Here is a 25,830-nt window from a genome sequence, read left to right as displayed (position 1 = left end):
GTTACACAAATGCACATAAGAGTGTTGTGAATGTAAGTCAAGGGCAGTGCAACTGACTGGCAGGGGGACAGGGCGGAGGCCACACTTTGGAGGAGAAGAGAGTTACTATGGCTGTTCTGCAGCCAGACCTGACAATAAGGAAGGAAATTCTTTTGGGTAAATATGGGAAGCTTATACAGAAGAGGCATTTTAAGCACTTAAAAAATATATCAAAAGAGTGATACACATGGTTAAAAAAAAATCTAGCAGTATAAAAAAGCATGCATTAAAAAAACCAAAATCCAAAAGACCAACAAACCCAACAACCCAGTTCCCTCCCCAGAGGCAGTCACTGATTTTTTTGTATCTCCTTTCAGAAATTTTCTCTATTCACATAGACATCTAGCTATTTATTTCTTTTTTTATCCAGCTGGTACCATATCCTACACACTGTCCTGGGCTTTGTTCTTGCCATTCAACAATTTATCCTAGAGCTCTTTCTATATTAGCACATATTAGTCTTTCCTTTCTTTGCAAAATTGGCAGGTTTTGCCATTGCATGGGTATACTTTCATGCATTTAACTAGATTCCTATTAAATGAACATTAAGGTTATTTCTAGCCTTTTATTTTGAAAAATCCTACAGGACATGATTTCATCTAAATCGTTGTGTCCATAAGTGAAACCACCTGTTAGATTTATCTTAGCAGCAGTTTAGCAGACAATGCAAAGGTCCAGATTCTCTTGGCAGAGTTTTGAGGTGTGCATCTGAGCAGAGAGGAGGAAACAGTATGAGCCTGCAAGGAGACAAACAGCCAGGAGACTCCAAGCAAGAGTCTGTGTCTGATCTGTTATTGTGCTTGGGAAATCACCGGGCGTGAGAGGAACAGGGAGGGTCAAATCCAGGCATCACTGAGACACTAAAGAAAATACTGAAGTGCTTCAGTTTGCAGGAGCCGCAGGCTCTATGAAGTCCAGCGGAGAAAGGAGGCAACTGCTGTTCTTTTCAGGTGAGATTTTCATAGGTAGGAATTTCAGGAGACTCGGGATCATTCTGTTGTGGAAGTGGACCCGCCTGTGAGCCGAAAGACACACAAGAATATGATTAATAAAGCTTAGAAGGCACCGGTTTTCTTTGGCCCTGTGCTGGTGAGAGAGAAGAAGGTGAGATCAGGCTATGATTGGTCCCTTCTATAGAAAGTAAAGTCATATGGACTGGCCCAGGGACAGAGCAATTAACTAAGCTGATGACAAGCATTTATGGAGAATCCCCTTATGGTGAGGACCATGAGCTGGGCTCTCTGAAAGGGAGACATAAGACAGTTCAGAGCAGCAAATTGAGGGTAACAAAAATGACAATAAAAGGCCTTGCTTTCAAGAAGCTACAGTCTAATGATCCCAATCTCTACCTTAGCTAGAGAAAAATACAAACATTTATATAAATATAATTCAGGTGATAGAGGTTATGTTCCAAGGTAATGATCCAGCCCATTAGACCTCCATGTTCCAAGGATTCTGAGGATCCCTTGTCTGGGAGTGTTCAGGGAAGGCTGTAAAGAGCAGATGAGACCTGAGCTGATGCAGAGAGGAGGGGAAGTTAGGTACCAGCAATAGCTTGGGAGTAGCACAAACCGTCTTTGAGATATTGTGCAGAGACACACGTCAGAGAAATAATAACTAAAGTAGGTTTCAGAATTTCCTGATCAAGTGGGAAATAATGGCTTTAGGAGCCCTGGAACCAGGATTCCTGGTCCTGAAAATCCCAAAGGTAAAGGATAAACTGTCGAGAGCTTGGCTGAGCAAATGCGCTGATTTCCACTTACACCGTGGGTGAGAGTGTTTCCCCCGTCTTAAGCGCCTAGGGTGGTTAGGAGCCAGGCAGAACTGACCCAGACAAGGGGGAACTCATTGCCATTCTGAAACTCAGAACAGGGACTGATGTCCATGGCTTTAAGAGTGACCAGTATTGACCCAAATACAAAGGGCCAGGCCCAAGCAGCTTTGAGAAGCAGTGAAGAATACAGATAAAGTTCCTAGACGGCTAGGCATTATGCCGTGCTCTAGTAATCAGGACATAAACCCATGATGGTTGAACTGAACTGAGTATCTGCACAAGTTTTTTGTTTTTGTTTGTTTTTAATTAAAAAAATTTCTTCAGGGCAGAGGTAATTAGGTTTATTTATTTTTTTAGTGGAGGTACTGGGGATTGAATCCAGGACCTAATGCATGCTAGGTATGCACTCTACCACTGACCTGTACCCTCCTCTCCTGCACAAGTGTTTACTGAGAAATTCTATCCATTTTTTAAAGTCCAACCCCAGTTGTGTTTTTCATGAAGTCTCTCCTGTCTACCTCAGTGCAGTGCTATCTACCATTTCCAATGCCTGAAAAACCCTTGAGAATTGGACATGTAATAAGTGGTCATGTGGAGTACTTTCTCTCTTCTAGGTGACTGGATCAGCTCCAACCCTCCTCCAAAAAAGGATAGAGAACAAATCTTCAAGGTCAAAGATGGTGTCTTAAAAATATCTAAATCCCCATAGCACTTAGCCCAGTTCTGGGCAAACAAAGGTGTTCAATAAATATCTACTGACTGATTCATCAATCACAGAGAAGTAGCATAATAGAAAAACTTTGAGAGGTTTTTGTTTGTTTGTTTTTGTCTTTTTTTCTTTTAATCTTGTTTGAACATATTACAAAGAGGGAATTCGGGGGGAGACTTGAAAGCAAAAGTATGAATGGACCCAATGTTTTCAGGAAAATTAAAGTGGAGTGGACAACTAGATTCAGAGCAAAGTTAATGGTTTAAGATTTTTCAGGATTATTTTAAAACACTTTGTGGTTTTTAATACTGAATCTCCAACTACTATCTGTGTGAACTTAAGCAAAATTAATTTCCTGAATCTTAGCTTCTTTGACTATAAAATTTGGATGATGGCACACTGTAGAGGTGTTATAAGGATCAGATGGGAATATGTTTGTCATTGTTTTGTAAACTGTAAAACTTTATGTAAAAGTAGTTATTATTATTATTATTATTAATGGGAAATTCTAAGCTTAAGATGTCTTTTAACACTATAATGAAATCAATGTATTGTAGTTAATAGCACATTTTTCCAAAAAATCTTGATATTAGACTGTTGGCTAATTTCCAATTGTTTTGAAAAGTTGCCTTTTTGATGGATTAGAAACAGATTTAAAAACATACATGGATCATACAGTGTTTGGGTTTACACATTCTCATTCTGGTCAGTGTTAAGATTAATCAATATAAGATATCATTAAGTTAATTGGAAATGTTCAGCCTTCAGCCACATAGATGTGAATGAGAAATATTTGTTTCAATACTGACCATAGAGTGTGTCCGGAGGTGCACAGTGAACGGAACTTAAACTCCATGCTGTGGGAATCTAGGACATTCAGTTAAAATGATCTGGGTAATACTTCCACACTCTGTGGGCCTTAGGATACAAAGAAAATTGTTCTCACCATCTGAGGTTTCTGTACAGAGCAGTAGATTGTGGCTGAGCTCTCTTTCTCCTGAGGAATGGGGGTCTTTCCCTGAAACAGACCAACACCAGGTTATCCATAATCCCCAAATGAGAGCTTTCCAGAGTTTCACTCTCAACCCTTGGGGAGAAGGACCACCCCACCAGGTTCTGGTTTCACACAGAAGGTGGGAACTGCCTTAGTGCAGTGGAGATAGCACCTCTGGTTTCACAACACCTCCCTCAATTATGGCTCAAGAATGGGAGTTGAAGGATGAGTTCCTTCATTCCAAGGGACTCCAAGGTTGGTAAGCATGGAGAGAGTCACAGTTCTCCACCCATGTGCCACTGGTCCTGGCCCCCAGCCCCTGGCCCCCAGTTTGGAAGGGTTAGTCATCCAGGATACAGGATTGTCTAGAAGGAAGTGGGGGAGGGAAGGTATACTGATCCAAAGAGCTCACCGTTAAGTTAAGGAAGACCTGTGTATACATCGTTTCCCCTTCAGCCACTAGTGCAGGTGCCATGTCACCTGGAGTGACAAGATCATACTCTGCCTGCCCCTCAGAGTCTGAGTCATGTTCAGCATTTTTCTGAGTGAATAAGTCACACGTTTGATCTTTTCCATTGACAGGCTGGCCCATCTCTGTCCTCTCCTTGTCCTCCACAGTTGTTCCACTGCTGTCAGAGCAGCCTTTGGAGATGTGCCTAGGCTGTTGCCTGGCAGTCGTAGTGCAAGTGTTCAACTTCTCATGCCCATGGGAGAGCTTGATGTATCCTGTGTGGCTGGCGGTTGGCTCTGGAACACATTGTGCAGGGTTGGTAAAAAGTGTGCCAGCCCTCACCTCTCTCTTGCTCTGTGCAAGGGTCCAAGCTGCTCTGACTCCTACCCCAGATAAGGCCTAGAGAACTGAAGGAGAGGCTGTTTTCCTGTCCCCTCAGGAGGCTCCATTCTACTCTCCCTTCCTCCTTTCTTTCAAGCATTCACTTATTCATTCATCGGGCATGACATGTGATGGACTCAGCAACTGTCAGTGGGCAGAACTGGCCCCAATGAATAAACCATCCTAAGTGCCATGACAAGTACTCTGGGGAAACACAAAGGTAAATTAGACCTGGTCTCAAAGGAGTACACTGTCTAGCTAGAGGTCACAGGATTAAGGACCTACTATGTGTCAGGCAATGTTCTAAATGTTTTTCATGAATAAATTCATTTAATCTGCATAAAACCCATGCAGCATAGACAATAACTATCTTTATTTATGTTTTGCAGATGAGGAAACTGGAACATATGAAGGTTAAGTATTTGCCCAAGTAAGTGGGAGGGCCAGGATTTGAAGATATGTAGTTTGGTCCCTGATGTTCTTAATCACTACTCAATACTGCCCTCTGTGGGCTTTGTGTGTGTGTGGGGGGCGGGGAGTAGATACAGGGTGGCCTGGTTCAATGCTGAGTGATAATAGTGCTTACCACCTACTGAGTGCACACTGTGGGTATTGCCCCATGCAGTCCTCATAGCAACTCTGAGAGGCTGGTGCCCTCATTTTGCAAAGTAAGGAAACTGAAGCTTAGAGACTGAACTGCCCAAGATAACTAAAAAGGAGGAGAGCTAGGATTGGGACATAGGATTGTTTGACCTTAGAATTCATATACCTGACCACTAGGTTATCTTGAACAGATAAAGCCCATGAGGAACCATTGATGGTTTTCGAGTAGTCAGAGTTAAGCTTTGCAAAGAGGGAGCAGAAAGGATAGAAAGGAGAAACTCTGGAGAGGGAATGGTCAGTTAGGAAACAGTTATAATATTTTAGGGAAGAAGTTATAGGAATGAGTATGTCTGTTAATAAGGATTGTTAAATAAATTAAGGTACATGTGCAGAATGGAATAAATGGAAGTGAGTCTTAGTCTGCATATGCTAATATTACTAGGATCTACTGTTAAGTTAAAAAAAGTAAGTTTGCAGAGGGAGGGTATAGCTTAGTGATAGAGCATGTGCTTAGCATGCATGAGGTCCTGGGTTCAATCCCCAGTACCTCCATTAAATAAATAAATAAATAAATAAATGCCTAATTACCTACCCCCAAAAGACTGATTTTTTAAAAAAAATTTAAATTAAAAGTCATTTTAAAAAAGCAAGTTCAGAAAAATGTTATAGATTGCTCCCATATGTATAATCAAAAGAAGTGTGTGTGTGTGTGTGTGTGTGTGTGTGTGTGTGTGTGTGTGTGTATACATGGTCTGTAAATGCATTAAAATGATCTGAAAGGATTTAGACATGCATATATCTTCATATATCTTAACAGTGGAAGTCTCTTCAGGGAGAGACTTGGAGATTGGGATTTAGAAGGAGATTTACTCTTAATTTATACCTTAATTTATTTAAATTATACCTTCTGAATATATGACTTTTTAATTAAAGAAAGAACCTATTCAATAAAACAAGAAAATTGGTGACAGCATGAACTCAGACAGCAGCAGAGTCTTTAGACAAAAGGAAACTTTGGAGACGGAGTGGAGAAATTAAGGAAGAAGGCCTTGGGCACTGAGAAAAGGTGCTGAGGGACGAGGGAGGTGCAGGGATGACAGTGGTGTCCTCAACACTTTTTTACTCCTCCTCCTCTTCCCAGGGTGCCAAGGAAGGAGGGTTCAGGCTGGAGGAGACCAGGGTCTGTCTTGCCAGCTCTGAAGAGGAAGCTGATGGGAATCTCCACAGTCCAGCCTCATTTCCATTTCTTGCCCCCTTTTTCTTGGTTACACTTTCCCCCGAGAAAAGACTACACTGTTGGATTACTTGAGGTCCTGGCTCCCCCAAACAGTCCCTCCTTCTATTCCATTTCTTTGGGGAGATCTCCTCCATGAGAGGTGACACAGGTTTTTTAAAGCAGGATTTGTCTGAGTGGCCAGAATTTGGGGGTTCCTTAGTACTCCAGAGCTCCAGAGTTCACGGTGGTAATTTAGGACACTGAGATTTGGGAGTGAGAGAGTAAGGTGCAGGCATCTCAACTCTCCACCCAACACTCATCAGAGCAGCTCCACTTTTACATGCATTGTGCTATTGAGGTGTTGCACAATATTTTGTTTGAAAAAAGCATTCCTTAGCTTTTTTAAAAATTGGAAAACTGCTGCCTCAGTAATACTCAGGTAATAGGTGTCTAGACAGTCTCATGGGTTTTTATTTCAATTAAGTTTTAATTTTGCTTCTGCCACAGATTTTCTATTCTATCTGACCTTTGTTTCTTCATTCTTGGGAGTGGAGACAATAATCCCATTCTCATCATGGGCCACATCCAAGTGATGACAGTCAATGCCTGAGGAATCCTAGAGACCTCAGAGGACAGTCTGTGTCTCCTAACTCTGGTTACTATCTTGACCTCCTGGTTGTGGCTTTTGTTCTCCAAACCACCATCACTTAGCACATTGCTTCTCAAAATTTAATAGACATGTGATTCACCTGCAGATCTTGTTAAAACGCAGATTTGCATTCAGTACTCTGGAGTGGTGCCCAAGATTTGCATTTCTAACCAGCTCTTGGGGAATGCCCATGCTGCTGGTCACACATGCAGACCACACTTTGGGTAGTCATGCTCTGAAACTTTCATCTGGCCCACTGGCCCATTAGCCTGTGTCACTGGTGATATATTACCTGGTATGTCAGCTGGGGCCTCAGCTTGGCTGGAACTGAAGTCTGGGGCCGAACCTGAGAAGCCAAGTTTGAGAAGGGTTATCAACAGGGCTGTGAGGAGAAAGAGAGTCTCCGAATCTAAGAATCAAAGGAGACGGGGAGAGATTCTGAGGACATAGACAGGGAAAAGGCTTTAGGGAAGAGGGTGAGCCCTGATGTGAGTACAAGCCCATGTGAAAGGATGGCCAGAGTCTAGGGTCACCGTCGTTTGAGGAGAAGGCTCTGGAGCTTCCTGCCATACCTCTGGAAGGGAGAGCTCTGTCCTCTCTGTGGTAGCCACTCACCAGCTCGGTTTACTGGCTTACAGTAATTCTTCCAGGGACCTTATGTGTTCTAACCACTCTGTTCTTTCTGGGAACTACTTCATTCTCACTTCAATACTGACATTCCAGAAGGAGCTGCCAATCACAAAGCTCATCCCCTTGCCCAGGCAATAGTCACATGACAGTGCGGGGCCAATCAGAGATATTCTTGAGATTTCTCAGATTGGAGTTGGAGGGAAACATCTTTGTTCCCTTCCTCGAGTCAGAACTACTAGTATGTGTGAGTCTGGAGCTAACAGTGGTTGTGTTTTGGTACATTCCTGCCCTGCCGCTGCCTGCAGTAAGAGAGAGACAAGCTGGCTGAAAGGGAAAAATCAGGATGAGGCATGGAGAGTTCTGGTGACTTTTAAGTGCCAGTGACATTTATCTCTAGGCCAGCTCTCTCCCTTCCTTCCCCACAGATTGCTTATGTGAGCCCCCGAATAATAAATCACTCCTCCCTCAAGCTGAGAAGAAATGCAGTATTGGGTGGGAAGGGGTTGGAAGGGATTATGAGAGGACAAGGAAGCCTCCAAAGGTCCCAGGGAAATGGCCCAGCGCCGGCAGATGTCATCAATCTCAGAAACCCACCTCGTCTCTTTTGCTTCCAAAAGTACCAGCCGGAGATCCCAAAGCACAGAACAATGAAAACCAACAGGGAGAACCCAATCCAAAGCTTTGTACTTCTCTGAGGCCCTGTGAAGAGGCAATGAGTGATTTCAGTATAAATAATAACAAGGGAGTTGGAGCAAACAGTGGGCAGAACATAATGGCCATCCTACCTGACTCTTTAAATTCCATGCTATTGTAGGAAGTATTCCTTTTCATTCGTTCAATCTACAACTATTTATTGGACAGTCATATTCTAGGCAAGACGTTATAGCAGTACAGAAGGCAGACACTGCCCTTGGGTGGAGTGGTTTATGGCTTCCCAAGGTCACAGAATTCTAAGTACCTAAACTGGGATTTAAATGCAGGCTGCCGATCCTACATATCTGTATCCATCACGCTACACTGCCCTTCTCTATAAATGGTGTAAGGGAAGTTCTAGGCTCAAGACTAGTCCAGATTCCTACTGATCAGGGTTCTAAATCCATTTACAAGGCACAGCCTGACCCAGAGTTGTCACATCCTGGGTAGACCTTCCTTTTTTTTCTACTTCCCTCCAGGGAAGAGCAGAATAGAGTACTAAAGGTTCCAATCTTGCTTCTGCTGTGTGACCTTGGGAAGGTCTCTTACCCTTTCTGAGTCTCAGTTTCTTTATCTGTGTAATGGAGAATACTAAGAATCTCTGCTGCATAAGATTGTTGTGAAGCTTGATTGTGCGAAGGCACACAAGGACTACAATAGTGCTTGACGTCTAGTAGGAGCCACTAGGACTTTCTTTCTAGCTCCCCCTCACACAGCCCACGTTCTTTTGTAGTCTGCATGCCTTCCCATATCAACTTGTCACCAACTCTTTCCTACAAACCTCCAACGTTGTGCTGCCCAATAAGGTAGCCACAGGCCGTGCATGAGCCCTTGAAATGTGGTGTGACTGAGAAATTAAATTGTCATTTTAATTTTAATTAATTGAAATTTAAATTAAAAAACAGCTACTCAATTCCTTAATGAAAAACTGGTAAGTATATTTGGAACAACTTGGATGTAAACGTATTTTTTCAACTGTTACTTGTATGAAATCAGAATACAGATCAACTACTTCCTGTGCAAATTTAGCGTCTGAATTGAGATGTGCTATGAGTATAAAGCACATATGGGATTTCAAAGACTTAGTATAAACTGAAATGTAAATTATCTCATGAATAATTCTTTGTATTGAGTATGTGTTGAAATGATCATATTTTGGATATAGTGGGTTAAATAAAATATATCATTAAAATTCATTTTACATGTTTCTTTTTGCTTTTTTCTAATATGGTTATTAAAATTGAAATTACATATGTGGCTTCCATTATATTTCTATTGGAATACGCTGCTCTAAAAGACTTGCTCAACTCCCTCACTGCACTTCATAGAGAACCCTTCAGAATGAAAACTCTTGGATCTGAGGACCCAAGGCTCTGAGGTCTGGCTAAACAAAGATGGAGAGCAACCTGGACAGATGTTCCCAGAAAGAAACTGCCGGGAACTGTTGCTAACAGGGTTGCTGGCTGTGCATGTGAAGTTGGGGTGGTTTTCTCCACTTCTCCAGGAGATGTTGAGGTGAGATCCTCCTTGGGACAGGACAGCTTCTTTCTGCAGGGGGGTCCAACTGTATGTCACGTTGTGTCCACTGTCTTCCACTGAGCATGTCAGGCTGACCCTGCAGATGCTGGCCTCTGTGGGCCAGAGGCTAAAGGTGACTTTTGGCTTTTTCAGCCTCCCTGTGTGAGGAGAAAGGCAGATGGGATCTGGAGTCAGGCCTGCCCACTGGGCAGTCACCATGTCTTCACACGTTCAAAATGTATATTCATGAAGTTGTGTGTTGACACTGCCTTAGGGCTGGGAAGTTGCCTCTGGGAGTATACCAGGCCTTTCCCTTGATAGCTATGAAGTCTCAGACACATCCTGTATCTCTTTGGGCTTTTTTAAGTTTTTAATTAATTTTTGTTTGTTTTTGTTTTGGGGGGAAGTAATTAAGTTTATCTATTCACTTATTTATTTTAATGGAGATACTGGAGATTGAACCCAGGAGCTCATGCATGCTAAGCACACACTCTAGCCACTGAGCTATACCTTCTCCCCTCTCTTTGGGCTCTTGAGGCCCGGATGTGAAATAAAAGAGTTAATGAAAAGTGAAAAAAGATATCACATCATTCTATACAGTATACTGTGAAGAAGTAAACCCATCAACACAAAGAACCACAAAGCAGGGGAGGGTATAGCTTAGTTGCAGAGCGCGTGCTTAGCATGCACAGAGTCCTGGGTTCAATCCCCAGTGTTTCCATTAAAATAAATAAATGCATAAATAAAAAACCTAATTACCCCTCCAAAAGAAATAAGCACAATGCTTCTACATGCCCTGAGGTCCTTCAAGACTTACATTTTGAGGTCTCATCATCTAATTTATTTACTCACATGAAGTGAGGAATTTGAAGACGTGAGCACAGCACTGACACAAGTAAGAGCTCAATAAGTGTTAACAATTTTAAAAGCAGTGTAAGTCTGGCACCCTTTGTTCCCAATTTAATATTATTTTTACTTGATCTACCTCTTGGTTATTTGATATGTAAATCACAGTAGATCTGAGCTTGCATATTTTAAGAGGACCATGGGTACCACTGAGACACCAAGTAGGGGACAAGTTGACCACGTCTGAATGATACAGGTGGAGAAGCTGGCAAACAGAAATTATACAAACTGTCCAGCCAAGCTCCCGTGTGGCCCAGGGCTGAGGGGGAAGACTGTGAGTTCTATTCCCACACTCAGGGAAGCTGAATAGTTCTCTAAACTCTTGAAGGTCACAAAGTCTTTGGACACTAAAGGCTTTCTCCTCAGTCCTCTCTGATTTTATGCCAGCCATTTCTGCCCTTAAGCAAAATGATAATGTTCTATAAAAATGTAGGTTGGAGAGGTCTTGGTCTCACCTGGTGATCAATGCAGGAGGATGGGGCAAGTACCAAAAGATGGATGGTTGAGGCTTAACTGGAAGCCTAGAAGAAGGGGGATGTGGGCTGGGAAATTCTACCCAGCTGCTGGTTGTATTTTCCTCCTGTAAATTGACTGGTGTGAACTGAGTAGCTGTCCTAGTGGTCTGAGGGATTTTGTAGGAGGAGAGGCCTGAGGGAGGAGGTAGGTGGGAGAAGCTGCAAAGAGGAGAAATCTTTCAGGGAAGAAGTCTAACGATGGGCGCTCTATTCAGAAACTTACGGTAGATGAGCAGGATGATACGTTCAGTGCTGATAATTCTGGAGTTTGAGCACACATAGGCGTGGTAGGGGCCAGCATCCTCCATCTTCAGCTGGCCAATCTTCAGGGAGTAGTCCTGGCTGGAGATCTGCATCGTGTTCTTATCGGGATCCTTGAACTTAATGAGCTGATTGACTGTTGCTTCTTGTCCCCGCTTTTTGCTGATAATAGTTGTGTTAAACATCCAGACAACTTTTTCTATATCCTGACTGTCCTGGAGTGCTAGGGGCAGGGTGATGGACTCTCCCAGGATCCCTGCCACTGTCTCCCCCATTGGTCCTCCTCTGGAGGCTCCTAGATCTGCAGTCAGAGATGAGACATTGCAGCTTCAGCCACTGGCCCTGCTCCCTTAACCCTCAGCCTGCCTGAAGGGGACAATAGCCCCATAGATCCTCCTGCCCAGGTCCCTTCTCCCTTTCTCTGATGAGGCATCCCCGCTGATTTCCCATGACCACTTGTCATGCACAGGCATGCACTTGGCTCTGCCTATAGCATACCCAGGCCTCCCCTGCCCTCTCTGCCCTTCTGAGGAGACCGTAGGAGACATCCCTACCCAGGCAAAGGACAATCTGGATTTCTGCATCCACACTTTTTTTCCCTCCCTTTCTCTACCGTTAGAATTGCACAGCGCCCTGGGAGTTCCCAAGTCCCCTGTCAGTCTGTCTCAGGCTCCTGAAGGTAGAGAAGAAAGGATTTTCATGTCTATTTTCTTGCCTACCTACCTCACTTGTGTCTTGCCAGAATCCTGGGATTTAGACTCTATAGTGGCTCAGACTGTCTCTGGAATCCCCTGGAAAGCCTACATGGAGCCAGTTACCTGTACAGAACTGCCAGGTGTGGATGGGACGGGAGCTGCTCTGGCTGACCGGGTTCTTGGCTGTGCAGGTGATTGACAGGTCTGGGTCACAGGGCAACCAAGAGATAGTGAGAGTGGAGCCCCCCCAGGATTCAGAAGCATGGGGGTCCCTCGAGGTCCAGCTGTACAGAACATCTTCCCCTGCCCGCTCCATGGAGCATATCAGGGTGATGTTACAGGAGGCATTCTCAGACACGGTCATAGACTTCACGGTGACTTGAGGTTCCTGCAGCTGCTCTGCAGGGATAAAGGCAACGGGGAAGCTACTCAGATCCCTTTCCTAATAGGACAGAGCTAAGAGAAAAAGGTGGTGATGGTACAGAAGCTGGGGGCAGAAGGGAAAGGCCAGCATTATCTGTTCCAGTGGGATGTTTTCTTTTATTTTATAGCAGGCTGGGTTGAGTGCCTCTCCTCTGTGCTTCTGCAGTATCCTCTCTGGGTATTATCACCATGACTCAACATAACAGTAATCTGATTATGTCTCTCTCTCCCCCACCAGTTTGTGAAATCCTTGAGGACAGGGCCTGTGTCTGAACATCTAACACCCGCCTGGCCCATGAAAGGCACTCATAAATGTTTGGTAAATAAGTGAATGAATGAACCAGTCTCAAACACTGGGGAGTTGGAACGTCTGTTTCTAGAATTTGAGTTGCCCTGGCCTTTTGGTCTAAATTTAGGACCCATTGTGCTTCCAGATCTTCTTCCTGGTGCTTTCCTTCCCTTTTGTTCTGTCTCTTCTGTTCAGTGTGTGTGTGTGTGTGTGTGTGTGTAAGTTTACTTTCTTTTTTTTTTTGGATAGGCAAGACATACATAAAATTGAATTGGCAATGATACAAAAGGTCATACACACAAAAAGCTAAGCTTTCTTGTCCCCAGCCACTCATTTCCTCTCCCCAAGAATTATTGTTCCTGAAGACCATAACTATTGTGGGTTTCTTGTTGATCTTTCCAGAGAGATTCTAGTTATAGACACATATGTGATAGCACACTATACATACTGTCCTGAGCCTTTAAAATTTTTAATAGTGTATATTGGAAATTGTTGTATGTTAGTACATATTAAGCCAATTCATTCTATTTCTGTTAGTTGCATAGAATTCCACTTCCTTAATATACAGAGTACCCAAAAATCAATTAAAAAAGGTCAAATGACCTGATAGAAAATGGTGTCATAGGCTGAACTGTGTCCTCTCAAACTTCATGTGTTGAAATCCTAACCCTCAGTACCTCAGAATGTGATTGTATTTGAATGTAGGACTATATTTGTAAATAGAGGTAATTAAGTTAAAATAGGATCATTAAGATGGTCTCTAATCTGATATGACTGGTGTCCTTTTAAGAAGAGGAGATTAAGACACAGACAATGCAGACAAACAGACAACCTAAGGATCTGAGGACTTAGAGGAAGAAGGTGGCCATGCGCAAGCCAAAGAAAGAGGCCTCAGAAGAAACGAAACCTGCTGACACCTAGACCAGCCTCCGGGCTTGTGAGAAAACAAACCTCCGCTGTTTAAGTTACTCAGTCTCTACTGTTTTGTTACAGCAGCCCTAGCCAGCCAGTACAGATTCTGGCACCAGAACTAGGGTGCTGCTGCAAGAAGTACCCCAAAATGTGCAAATGGCTTTGGAACTGGTTAATGGACAGAGGCTGGAAGGGTTTAAGTCATATGTTAGAAAAAGCCTTTACAGTCTTCAAGAGACTGTTCATAGAAATATGGATGTTCAAGGTGATTCTGGTAAGTGCTCAGAAAGAAGAGAGCTGTAGAGAAAGCTTCTATTATCTCAGAGATACACATATATTATCATTAACCTAATGTTGGTAGAAAGATAAACATTAAAGGTGTTTCTGGTGAGGTATCAGCTGAGAGTGGAAAATATGTTATTGGAGGAAAGGTAATACTTATTATAATGTGGCAAAGAACTTATACAAATGTGTTCTAGTGTCTTGTAGAAAGTAGAACATTTAAGTGATGAACTGGGTGTTTAGCTAAGGAAATTCCTAAACAAAGTGTTGTGGGCTTTGCCAGTCTTCTCCTTCTGCTTGTAGTAAAATATGGGAGAAGAGAGGTAAGATGAGGAAGGAATTGTTAAGCAAGAAGAAACCAGAATTTTTAAGATTTGGAAAATTCTCAGCCTATCTATACTGCAAAAAATGAGAATTTGTGTCTGGAGAGAACACTGAGGGTATGACAACGTTGGCTGAGAAGATCCTGGTGTGATTCATGGATCCAATCAACCATTTCAATAGAAATTCTGACAGCCTGGACAGATGGACAAGATGGCACAAAGTGAAGGAAGACTGTAAGACTTTTGGGATTCCATGGGATGAGCCGATAGAGCTATCCAGCTGAGACTATGCCTTACCCTTCAAGAAAAGGGAAGAATAACCCCAAAGTCAGTTCAGACAGAGGTCGACAAGGCTGCCAAGGCCACCATGGGCCTAGAGGGCACGGCCTAGAGGGCCCAGCCCAAGGGAAGTTGGTGGAATGGTTTCCTCCTTGGTTCCATGGGGCAGGGCTGCTGCTCAGGGCCAGCGTTTAACGAGGTGGAGCTGCCACCCCAGTGGGCCTGGAGGATAGATAATAGAGCCAAAGAAGATTATTCTTGAACTTTAAAATCTAATGGAATTTGCCCTGATAGATTTTAGACTTGTTTGAGATTTGTGGCCCCTTTCTTCTTTCTGATTTCTCACTTTGGGAATGCAAATGTCTTATGCCTCCTTTTATCATACAAGCAGGTAACTTGTCTGATCACAGGTTCACAACTGGACAGGAATTTTGCCTCGGGATGATTTATACCTCAAGTCTCACTTACACATGATTTAGGTGATATTTAAATAAGATTTTGGACTTAAAGATGGAATGGATTAAGACTTTTGGGGCTGAATCTATTTTGCATGTGAGAAGGACATGTGTTTTGGGGGGCCAGAGGCAGAGTTTTATGGGCTGAATCATGTCTCCCCCAAATTCATATGTTGAAGTCATAATCCCTAGTACCTCAGAATGTGACTGTAGTGGGAGACAGAGCTTTTAAAGAGATAATTAAGTTGAAATGGGGTTGTTAGTGTGGGCCTTAATCCAGTATGACTGGTGTCCTTATAAAAGAGAAGATTAAGACACAAACAAGACAGACAGAGGGACGATCAAGGAGGACATATTAAGAAAGCAGCCATCTGCAAGCCAAGGAGCAAGGCCTCAGAAGAAATCAAACTTGCTGACATTTTGACCTTGGACTTCTACACTCTAGAATTGTGAGAAAGTAAATTTCTGTTGTTTAATCCACTCAGTCGGTGGTGTTTTGTTATGGCAACCCTAGAAAGCTAATACAGATGGTTAACAGAGAGTTGCAGAAGAGAGTATACAAATGACTTTTCAACACATTTTGGCTATCTTTTCACCCTTGACACCTGCATTTATGGAACTGGGTGAGAATGGCCAATGTGATAGTTCTCTTTGTCCGAGAAAGAGAAATTCCTGGAGAGGAAAACACACAGCTTTTAAAAATTAAATGTCAAAACACACAGGTGCTCTCCGGAACTCACCATAGATGTGCAGAGTGAATTCCTCATTTCTGGTGACATTAGAACTCACTTGGTTTATCTGGGCTTGGTAGGATCCTGCATCTTTCACAGTCAGCTTATTGATAGACAAAGAATTGTTCTGGGTGAAGATATTTACTCGGCCCTGGTAGCTTCTGTCCGTAAAGACAATAACTCCTTTTGGGAATGCTAAAGCAAAAGATCCTTGGGGACCACTCCAGGTGATATGCTCAATCTCTGTGTCTGTTGAAATGTCCAGGGAGAAAGTTACCGAACCCCCTAGAATGCCTTTCACCACAGCTGGGGCTGAGTCCTTTCCAGAAGCTCCTAGCCCTGCAAAGACAGAAGAGGGACTTGGAGGAGCAGCTGGACTCCTTAAGCCAGCCTTCATTTATTCATTCAATAAACACATATTGGGAGTAAATACCAGATGTTGAGAAATGAGACAAGATTCTGGCCCTTCTTTCTCTAGACCCATTGTCTAGAAAATGTATTCATTCATTTGTTCATTCATTCGTTTACCAAACATTCGCTCCCTCAAATGTAGCTACAATAATCAGTAAAACAGACTTTATAGGTTGCTGTTCCAACAGGGAAATTAGCATTGTGACTTTGGATGAATTTCTGAATTTCCCTGAGAATTAGTTTACTCATCTACAAGATGGAAATGTTCACACCTGTTCCATCTTCCTTCAGGAATATGGTAGAGATTAAATAAAAATAAGTTGCAGTAAATCCTAAAGAAGTAAAATGAAGTAAAAATGGAGCATCTTTTTAAAAATAAAATGGATTCATGGATGGCTAACGGGGTGGACAGATGAATAGGTGTGTGAAAAAACAAGTAAAATACCAATGGTAGAACCGAGAGGGAAGGTGTATGAGTGTTCATTGCAAAATTCTTTCAAGTTTTCTGTATGTTTGAGAATTTTCCTAATTAAATGTTGGGAACAACAGGAGCATCTCTCACCTCTGTCTCATTTTACCTTTCCTCATTGTCCAGGGCATCTCAGACTGACTTTGACTTGGCCAGGGAAATCTGGTCTGTCCTTAGGAACAAGTTTTGGGGTTGGAGGTAGTAGGCATTGATTCAGCTCCTGATTTCTTCATCTCAGGAAAGTCTCAGATCGCTGATAAACATTGTTCCCAAGGCTTCCAGAAGCCTGACATCTGGCCACAGCAGCTTTACTCCCTTGTAGAGGCCCTGTGAGTGTCTGCTGGTTGGCCCCAGCCTGAATTCCCAGATTCCAGGGCTTCTGAGGCTCTAGAGAGTGCTCTGGAAAGCTAGACCAAATCAGGTGGGCTCCGGACCCAGACTACACCAGGGATTCTGGGTGGAAAAATACGTAGAAGATGTTAGAGAGAGAGGAGAAACCAAAGTACAGCCTGGAGGGATGGGAAAAGGTTGAAATGTGTTCTGAAAGCATAAAGGGTTTACAGAATATGTGGACGCAGAGGAGACAGTCCAGCTGGTGCAGGCCAGAACCCCATCAGCTGAGCACTTGGACCTTGGGGAGAGACAGCTAGGGAGGACTCAGTACTGGAGACCCTGGATGTGACAGGGTCAGTTCATTTCAGGTGGATGCTGGGGGCAGATTCAGAAGACAGAAGCTGAGTTGTGTGATGCTGGTTTGAAGTTGACTGAAAGAGAGCTTTTCCCATCCAGAAGACACTGCTTATGATTGCCATGTGTATATTAGGCACTTTGTAGAAATCACTTCATTTAATCCTCAAAATTGTCTAATAAGTAGCCCCGTTTTTCAGATGAGGGGCTGAAATTTAGAGAGTTTTAGCCACTGGCCTGGGATGACTGAGTTGGTCAGTTGCAGAGCCTAGATTCTGTGTACAAGATGCCCCGAGTGTGGAGGCTGAGAGCACTGACCACCCAATCCTGGCATCCCAGTCGGTGCTAGGTCTTGGCTGGGTGCATTTGAGCTCAGGTCTTCTCACATCAGCAATAAACAAAGCCTCACAGGCTATCAGTGTGAGAAACAGGATGTGATCCCCACAGGTCAGGTCCTGTTGCAGCAAACGGTGCTACGTAGCTGCCTGTACAGTGACTGGAGTCCCAGGTAACAGATATCTTATTTTGAACTGCATATCATTTGATAAATAATAAAAGGGGGTTCGGAGATTGTGATAACTGAATTGTCCATTCTTTAATAAGCGGTTATTAATAATTTCTGAATAATGTACTTAACTGTGATTATTGTAACAGTCATAGCTTCCATCAACTATGTGCCAAGTACTTTACGTATATCATCTCTAATCTATGAAACAGTCTTACACGACATATCTTACTAACTGCATTCTACACTTAAGAAATAGAGGCTCACACACCTAATAAAAGACGGAGCAAGGATTTAATTTCAAATACTTCTGACACTTAAGCTGGTGCTGTGGGGAAGAGGAGTAGATGTTGGAAATTTTCACTTCATTGCCTCCTAAGTTCCTGAAGCAGCTCCTTGGAAAAACATTGAGGAAACTCCCTTCTAGACCAAAAAGAGTGAGGCTTGAGGTCACCCTAATTGGTAGAATCTGACAGAAGGAGATGCCTCTTTGCCCTGAACTGCTTGAAATTCACTGTGTTGACCATCTGGAGCTTGGATATCATTGGATGTGGCTAATTTCAGGTCTATCCAACACAACCAAGAAGCACTCCAACAAGTTGGGTGTAGATATAAATAGCCCTGCTGCTTCCTGTGTTTTTATGGTGAGTGAAGATGAAATCGAAAATGACGAGAGATCAGATCGAAAATTCAACCCCGAGGTCTAGGCTCTCCCTACTCATATATGCACCTAGGAATTTTTCTAGAGGTCTCCTCACTGCCCACCCTACCCCTACTGCTCTCAGGTCCCTAGTGCTACCCGGACCATCCTCCCTGAATCCCTGGGGAAAGCAGGATCCCAGAGGGACAGCAGGTGCCACAGTCCCAGGTGGCTGAGATCCTCCCAGGGGTACTGGGTCAGCTGTGCCCACTGGAGAAAAGTGTTTCCCAGAAAATAGCTGGGAAACATTTCCCAGAAACTAGCAGGACTTGGGCCTTGCGGGGAGGTAGGATGTCAAAGAGAAAGGATATTCAGATGGAGGCCACCTAGCCCAAGGCCACCAGACCATCTCCAGATCCCCAGTGAAGCCTCCACAGTCCAGGATATGTGATAAACAAGGCAGGATGTAGAAAGAGGCTCCCACAGTCCTCTCTCTCCCCAGGAAATTGATAGGTGACTTGACATCAGCCGGATTTCCCTCTGTCTCTCTGTGGGTTTTATCCACATTGTACAGGGAATAAACTCATGACTCAGTATTTCTTAGGAGGAAAACTTGGGGATGAGAAAGACATTCTGAGCTCAGACTTACTTGAGACAAGGGTTAGTACATCACCTATTCGTGTCTGTGAGACAGTGCGTGCGCACGCGCACACACACACGTGCACACACACACACACACACACAGCTCAGAATAAGGTGGAACCTGCAGAATAATTACCAAAAGGAGAGGGTTTCCCTGATTTTACCAACTAGAATCCCCAGCAGAAATGTGACCAGCCTCAGAGGAAGACCAGTAGCAAGAGGTGTGGCCATAGTGTGGACTTACCCATGAGCAGGACAAGGAGAGGGGTCCGTAGAAAAGGAGAGACTACGTGTGGATGACTCTTCAGTGGTTTATTGGACAGAAGCTGTGGAGCCCAACCATCTGTATGTCTCCTTGGGCCCACCATGATGGTCTACTTGCAGACTGCAGGCTGAAGGAGGAAGTACTTACCACAGCTTCCGCAATCGTGTGTGTATGTGTGTGTGTGTGTGTCCCAGGGAGAGTTGTTTATACCCAGCACCACAAGCACCACAAATTCTTCCCACATGCTTAGCCTTGGGTAGAGGTCTCAAGTCTATTAACAGGCTTCACGGGATTTGCAAACCGATGTCAGTCATCACTTGCTTCAACCTCAGGTGACTTGGGTTCTAAACTTGGCTCTAAAGATGCCCCTTAAAGCTCTCTATCTCCTGCCCTTGTATGATCACCTCTTCTTGCATGTGGGATGGATTTACTGACTTGCTTCTAGTGAGTAGAATGCAGCAGAAGGAATGGGATGTCACTTCTGAAATTAAGTTACAGAAAGCCTATGTCTTCCACCTTGGGCTCTCTCTCTCCACCCTTCCTGCATACTCCTCCCCCTCCCTGACCTTATGCAAGGAGCCAAGTATTAAGTTTTGAGCAGCAGGTCCCCAAGATGAAGAAGGCCTCCAACCTCCAGTCAACACCCAGCACAGAACTGGTGTCTCTGGCCAACAGTCGATGAGAACCTGAGGTCTGCCAAGAGCCTCAAGAGTGAAACTGGGAGTGGATCCTCCACTCGGAGGGCCTTGAGATGACTGCAGTCCTGGATGACATCTTGACTGTAGCTTAATGAGGGACCCTGAGCCAGAGGCACCCAGCTACACTGTGCTTGGATTCCTGATCCACAAAAACTGAGATAATCAGTTCTTGTTGTTTTAAGCTGCTAAATTTTGTAATTTGTTACACAGTAATGGGTAACTGATACAATGCTTCAATAAACTCCCTATTTTGCTTAAGCCACTTTGCATTGACTTCCTGCCAGTGCAAGAGAAAGACTTTAACTAATCTGGAAAAAGCACTGGGGATGGATGTTGCAAGTGACAGTTGTAGAATTGGCTGAGTTGAGAAGTGAGGTTGCGGACAGCATAATTCCCTTTATCTTGCCTTGGGAAACTGATTTCTTTAAAAAAGAATTGATAGTGCAATAGCTGGTTAAACTGTAGCTTCTTCAGAAGCTGGTCATGAGCTGATGTTGCACAGTCTTGAGACTGAAGGCCTGCTAAAATTTGTGCTCTAGGAGCCTCTCCTGCCTCACTCTAGTCCTGGCCCTGTGGCTAGAACATGGCTATCTGGAGTTGCAGGACACAGGGCCAGGAAAGTTTACCACAGCTCAGATAAAGGGTCTCATAACCCAGGAGCTATGTATGGACTAAGTGTTTGTATCTTCCCAATATTCACATGATGAAGTCTAATCCCAAATGCAATGGTATTAGGAGGTGGAACCTTTGGAAGATGATGAGGTCAAGAGGGTAGAGCCCTCATGAAGGGGATTAGTGTCCTTATACAAGAGACCCCAGAGAGCTCCCTTGCCCCTTCCACCATGTGAGGTTCACAGTGAGAAGATGGCTGTCTGTGAATCTGAAGGCAGGCTCTCACCAGGCACCAAATCTGCTGGTGCCTCGATCCTCACTTCCCAGCCTCTAGAACTGTGAGAAGTAAATTTATGTCATTTATAAGGCATCCAGTCAATAGTGTTCTTGGTATGGTGGTCCAAATGGACTAAGACACCAGATTAAAGGCAATGACAGTTCAGCAGGTGTTTTAAAGCAAAAGTGGGCATGAGTCAAGGACTCTAGGAAACTTACTCCAGCAGCAAATTGGAAGGTAGATGGAAGGAATGAGACTGAGATGAGGAGACAGGTAATGGGCTATTAAGGAGCCCAGGTAAGAGCAGGAGAGCAGGGACAATCTGGGTGGGAGGAAAGGGTTCAGAAATATTGATAATAATAAAAAATAATCATTAACATTTGTTGAGTAATTACAATGAGTAAGGCTTCATGCTTGGACCTTTACATATGTTTTCTCTTTTAATTCCCAAATCAACCCTATTTGGTTGATACTCCTATTATTCCCATTTTAGAGATGAGGAAACTGAGGTTTAGCAAGGGAAATGTCACTGGAAGGACCTTCTTTGAATTTGTGAACATAGGTAGACACAGTCTTGTGATACTTAGAATTCAAATGAAGTATCATTTAAGTACAGCAATCAAATACAGTAAAAATCTAAAATAATGTGAATTTCCGTAGACTACAGTTGGCACATGGGGTCCTGAACTCACCCAGCCCCTGTCCTTACACAGGGAAGATTAATATTCTCATTGAGCTATGGATGCAAAGGTACCTAGTGTTGGGAAGCAGAGAGGAGGCAAGTTGGTCCCAACATCTCTAGTTGTTCAGTGTCCTTGGACCAGGCCAGCAAATGGGTGCAAATGACCAGAAAATGTCTGGAATCCCTGCTACTGTCCTGGGAATTCAGCCAGTCACAGCCCCCAGAAGCACCTATTTACTATGCATTGCACCCAGGTAGCATCAAACCCCAGGCTGGGCTGCAATTTACATTCCGCAGCCACAGTGCCAAATTCAGTTGCATAGATTCACCATGAGCCCCTAACCAGCCCTTCACTGATGTTGCAGTTAAGATGATCCTGTATTTTACACAACTGCACAGCTGGACTTTCTGGACTTTACTTTTAATATTATGTAGGGTTTTAATACATATATTCTCCTAAAGATTGGAAGACTATGAAGAGTATAGAGGTTTGACATGGTCAATGCTTTTTACACCTAAATGGAAAGAGTGTTAAATGTCTTAAGAGCTAAAAGAGATGCAACAGAAAATCAACTGCTGTAGCTACAGAAAAAAGAAGAATCAGGTGATACCATAGGTTGCAAGTTGAATCTAGGGGGCACAGGCTTTGAGCTCGGCCTTTTAGAGGGCATGAACAAAGCAAGTAAAGAGACCTCAGTGGGTCCCATCAGCTAATGTCTCAGTGATATCTGGTCATTAGGCAACCTTCCTTGGTTGAGAAGGTACCCCAGGGAAGAGATGGGATTGAGATGACATAATTGTTTTATACGTAGTTATGAGTCTTTCAATCCTGGAAAGATAAGGAATTCAGAATAGACACATTCAAGAAATCAACTAATATTTTTTGTTTAAGTATACACATTGTTTGAGAAATTTAAATTATTAAAAGAATAGCTAACTTTGTGGTTCTGATTTGAATTATGTCAGTAAGTAATTGATTTACATTTGTGATTTTAACTGGAAATCTTGTTAAGTTTATATGAAGTATTGAATATTTTAAGACAACTTAAAAATAACCATACTTACAAGTTTAATGTATTAGATTTACAAGCCTTCTTTAAGTATTTAGGAAAGTTTATTTGCTGATTAAAATACTTTAAAAGGAAATTAAATGTATTACACTTAATAGTGAGGTTTGAAGTGCTTAAAGGAATCAATTTATAAATTTATAAAATGAGTCAAATGTTATCAATAACCCCTAAAATAGGTTGTTAAAAATTGCCTGATAATATGATTTGTAAGCTGAATTAAGGCTGACCCAGCTTTATAATTTGCATTTTTTTAGTAAATTGAATATTAATTCCTTTTTTTTTTTTTTTGGTGGAGGTGGGGAGGTAATCAGGTTTGTTTGTTTGTTTGTTTACTTGTTTATTAATGGCTCCACTGGGGGTTGAACCCAGGACCCTGCGCATGCATTGAGCTATACCCTCTCCCCGAATATGAATTCTTAAAAGCAAATGGCCTGTGAATATTTTTTTTATTCACATAACGAGGAAGTCTTACTGGCTGGAAAGAAGTTTGCTAAGCTCACATGGCCAGCAAGCAGCGCAGGCAGGACTCCACCCCATGCACCAACCCTGAGACTAAACCATCAGTGCCACCTTATTTTTCTATTGACATGATTTTCTTTCCCATTTGCCTGTGAGCCACAGGCTTACAGAGACTTTCTTTCTTCCTTGAATCCCCAGTCACAACACAGTGCCTTTTTGGCACCTGGCAGGAGCTCACACGTGTGTTGAATAAATGAGTAAGGAGACCCTAGTGAGAGTAGCATCCTGGAGTCCGAGAGAGGGGACTATTTCAAGCAGGGAGGGCCCCAATGTCAAATTCCACCAAGCAGTCATGTAAGACAAAGTCCAAAGGGTGTGATCAATAGGAGGTTGTTGGTGACCTTCTTAGAAGCAACCTGAATTCTCTTCAAGTCGTGTCGGGGCAACTGGCCTCCATATAATTGTCAAAGTCTGAGAAGTCAGGGGGCTGATAGAAGACACTAGTCACCGTCACATCCTTATGGAGATGCCAGCAGAGTCTGCATAGCCCTGCAGAGCCATCAGGACTCTTGACACAACTCCCTCAACTGTACCACCAACAGGGCAAGACAGCAAAATAATATGTGACCCAGTCTTGCATGGTTGGATGTTGAGGTGGTCCCCAAGGTCTTGTCCCCTGGACCCTTCCAGCCTTGTTCCTGTGCTCAAGGAACTCCAGGTAGTCTGCGCTTTCCTCATTTCTGTCCTTGGGCCATTCTGGGCTTGCTCTTCTCTGCCTGCTGACTCAGTATCTGCCCATGTGCTCACCAAGCATGTAGGAACTAAGCCCTCACCGTATGCTGACACTGAGCTGGTCACTGGGACTTGAAAGATGAAAACGGTAGGACTGCCCTCAAGGGAGGCTGGAAGTCACTGAGAAGAGTGTGCAGATAAGCAGACACTTATGGAACAGCAGGGTAAGTGTTACCATAGAAGTGAGGACTGGGAAACTGAGAGGCCCAGAAGAGGGCACTGTTCTAGCCTGGGGTTTCAGAGAAGACTTCCCCAAGGTGGTGATGACTTTAGTGGGGGATAGGAGGATGTAGGGGGAGGTAAGTGAGGCAGGTGGCAGGGATTTGGCAATCCAGTAAGCTGAACTGCAGGAGCCAATTTATAACTGTGAGAAATCATAAGGTGTGTGGGGGAGTCTGAATGTGAGACTTGGTGACAGAACATGAGGCCAAGAGGTTGGCAGGAAGTCAGCAGATCCTGAAGGGTTTTGTCCAGTAGGGCTGTGACCCTGGACTTTACCTTGTAGGGGGTGGGGCGCCTTGGGAGGGTTTAAAGCATTGTCAGCCTTGGCTTTAAATAACTCATTCTGGTGCCTCTCGCACATCTTTCTTTCACATCCCCTTATTTTCATACCCTGTGACTCAAATGTTACATGTGATTAAAGTGGTGAACTCCAAAAACAGGAAACACTTGAAGGCTGACACTACATTTGCACAGTCCATCAGCTGTCGTCAGGCAGGCCAGTCTGCTAGTGAATATCATGGGCCTTTCTCTACCGTGGTCCTTGCTCCTCCTTGGTCTTCTTACTGGTAAGTCTATCTTTGCTGCTATCTTCCAGGCACCTCTACCTGCCTACATGTTGGGTTTCTCCAGCAATGGGTAATTTTCGCTGAAAATGCTGCCTTCCTAAGAGCCAGAAGTATGTGGTTATGTATGTGTGGGTGTGTGTGGGAGGATGCTTGTGCTGTTACCTCAGGCCACACAACCCAGATTGTGTCCTTTTCACCCTCATATTTCTTCTGCTAATGAGCCACGAGGAGCCTGGACGTCCCCAGAGAGACTGATGGTGGGCCCATGAGATAGAGGATCCTCCACAGCCAGTTCCAGGACCTGCCTCTTGTCATTTCAATCCCCTATGTCTTTCCCCTTCCTGCCTCTCCCGCCAGCCCCTGACAGTCACTTTCATTGTGAATTGACTTTCCTTTCCCATAAATGACTTCAGCAGGAGATCTCAAACTTGGCACCTTGCCGCTGTTCCCCTCCCTCTTTGTTTTTCCTGCTCACTCCACCCCCAAGGACCTGAGTGGTGGCAGGGGATAGGCTTGGGGAATAGAGCTCTTGAGAAATCTACGGTGAGGAACCAGGTTCTGCTCTTGGTCTCCAGAGTTGCAGGCTTTCATTCTCCTTCGGGGGAAACCAGGTAGAACTGATTATCTGAGTCACCTGTCTTCAGGTGGCCCCTACCCCAGCCTTAAGGATGTCTCCTAGCCCACTATAGAATCCCTTAGATGTGTTTAAAACTTGGCAATTTATAAAGAACTTTTATTTGAATTAAAACAAATCTGATCCCCACGACAATCTTGTGATGTAGATAAGGCAGATAGTATTATGCCCCTTTTACAGATGATGGACTGAGGCTCAGAGAGATTAGGGGACATCTTTTGACACATGGCTGGTAATCTGTGAAAATGGAAGTCTGAGGAGCCCAGGTGTGGGACTGAGCAGTGACAGGGAAATTCAAGAACCACATTGTCCCCAAACAAAGTCACAGAATTGAAACCCAGAGGTTAGATTCTTGGAAAGTTCCCCTCGCCCCCACTTTCCTATCCCCCCACAGAGCAAGCACATCCATGAGCTTTCCTTCCTCCGTGGTGCCCAGGTCAGGTCCTTGGAGTTCACTAGCCACCAGGGCAT

At 43.8% G+C, this 25,830-nt stretch overlaps 2 protein-coding genes across 7 annotated transcripts in view; one reads left to right on the top strand and one right to left on the bottom strand.

Annotated features, from left to right (window-relative positions):
* Window positions 1-368: 368 nt before the first annotated feature.
* Window positions 369-19,488, bottom strand: LOC105069531 (T-lymphocyte surface antigen Ly-9). 6 transcript variants are annotated; one of them, XM_045517141.2, is made up of 11 exons: window positions 19,327-19,464; window positions 16,718-17,061; window positions 15,738-16,067; window positions 12,158-12,433; window positions 11,302-11,640; window positions 9,546-9,815; window positions 8,041-8,145; window positions 7,109-7,162; window positions 3,929-4,263; window positions 3,469-3,540; window positions 369-1,054 (listed from the first exon to the last, which is right to left on the bottom strand). In XM_045517141.2, the coding sequence occupies exons 2-11, from the start codon at window positions 16,737-16,739 to the stop codon at window positions 986-988; spliced, it is 1,872 nt and encodes a 623-aa protein (XP_045373097.2). In that variant the 5' UTR covers window positions 16,740-17,061; window positions 19,327-19,464; the 3' UTR covers window positions 369-985. The 6 variants fall into 6 exon arrangements, with proteins under 6 accessions (XP_045373097.2, XP_010953956.2, XP_010953957.2 ...); XM_010955654.3 differs by lacking the exon at window positions 16,718-17,061 and having other exon boundaries at window positions 19,327-19,488; XM_010955655.3 differs by lacking the exons at window positions 9,546-9,815; window positions 16,718-17,061 and having other exon boundaries at window positions 19,327-19,488.
* Window positions 19,489-19,650: 162 nt separating this feature from the next.
* The window catches only part of LOC105069529 (T-lymphocyte surface antigen Ly-9), a 15,518-nt gene continuing 9,338 nt past the window's right edge, over window positions 19,651-25,830 (top strand). Inside the window, 2 exon segments of the mRNA XM_010955652.3 lie at window positions 19,651-19,679; window positions 24,613-24,725. Of these exon segments, the coding sequence (XP_010953954.2) occupies window positions 19,651-19,679; window positions 24,613-24,725 (142 nt within the window).

This window comes from Camelus bactrianus, chromosome 21 (genome assembly GCF_048773025.1).
Source record: "Camelus bactrianus isolate YW-2024 breed Bactrian camel chromosome 21, ASM4877302v1, whole genome shotgun sequence".
Classification (NCBI taxonomy): domain Eukaryota; kingdom Metazoa; phylum Chordata; class Mammalia; order Artiodactyla; family Camelidae; genus Camelus; species Camelus bactrianus.
The sequence above is the reverse complement of the archived record's forward strand: the minus strand, read 5'-3'. Positions and strand labels throughout refer to the sequence as shown.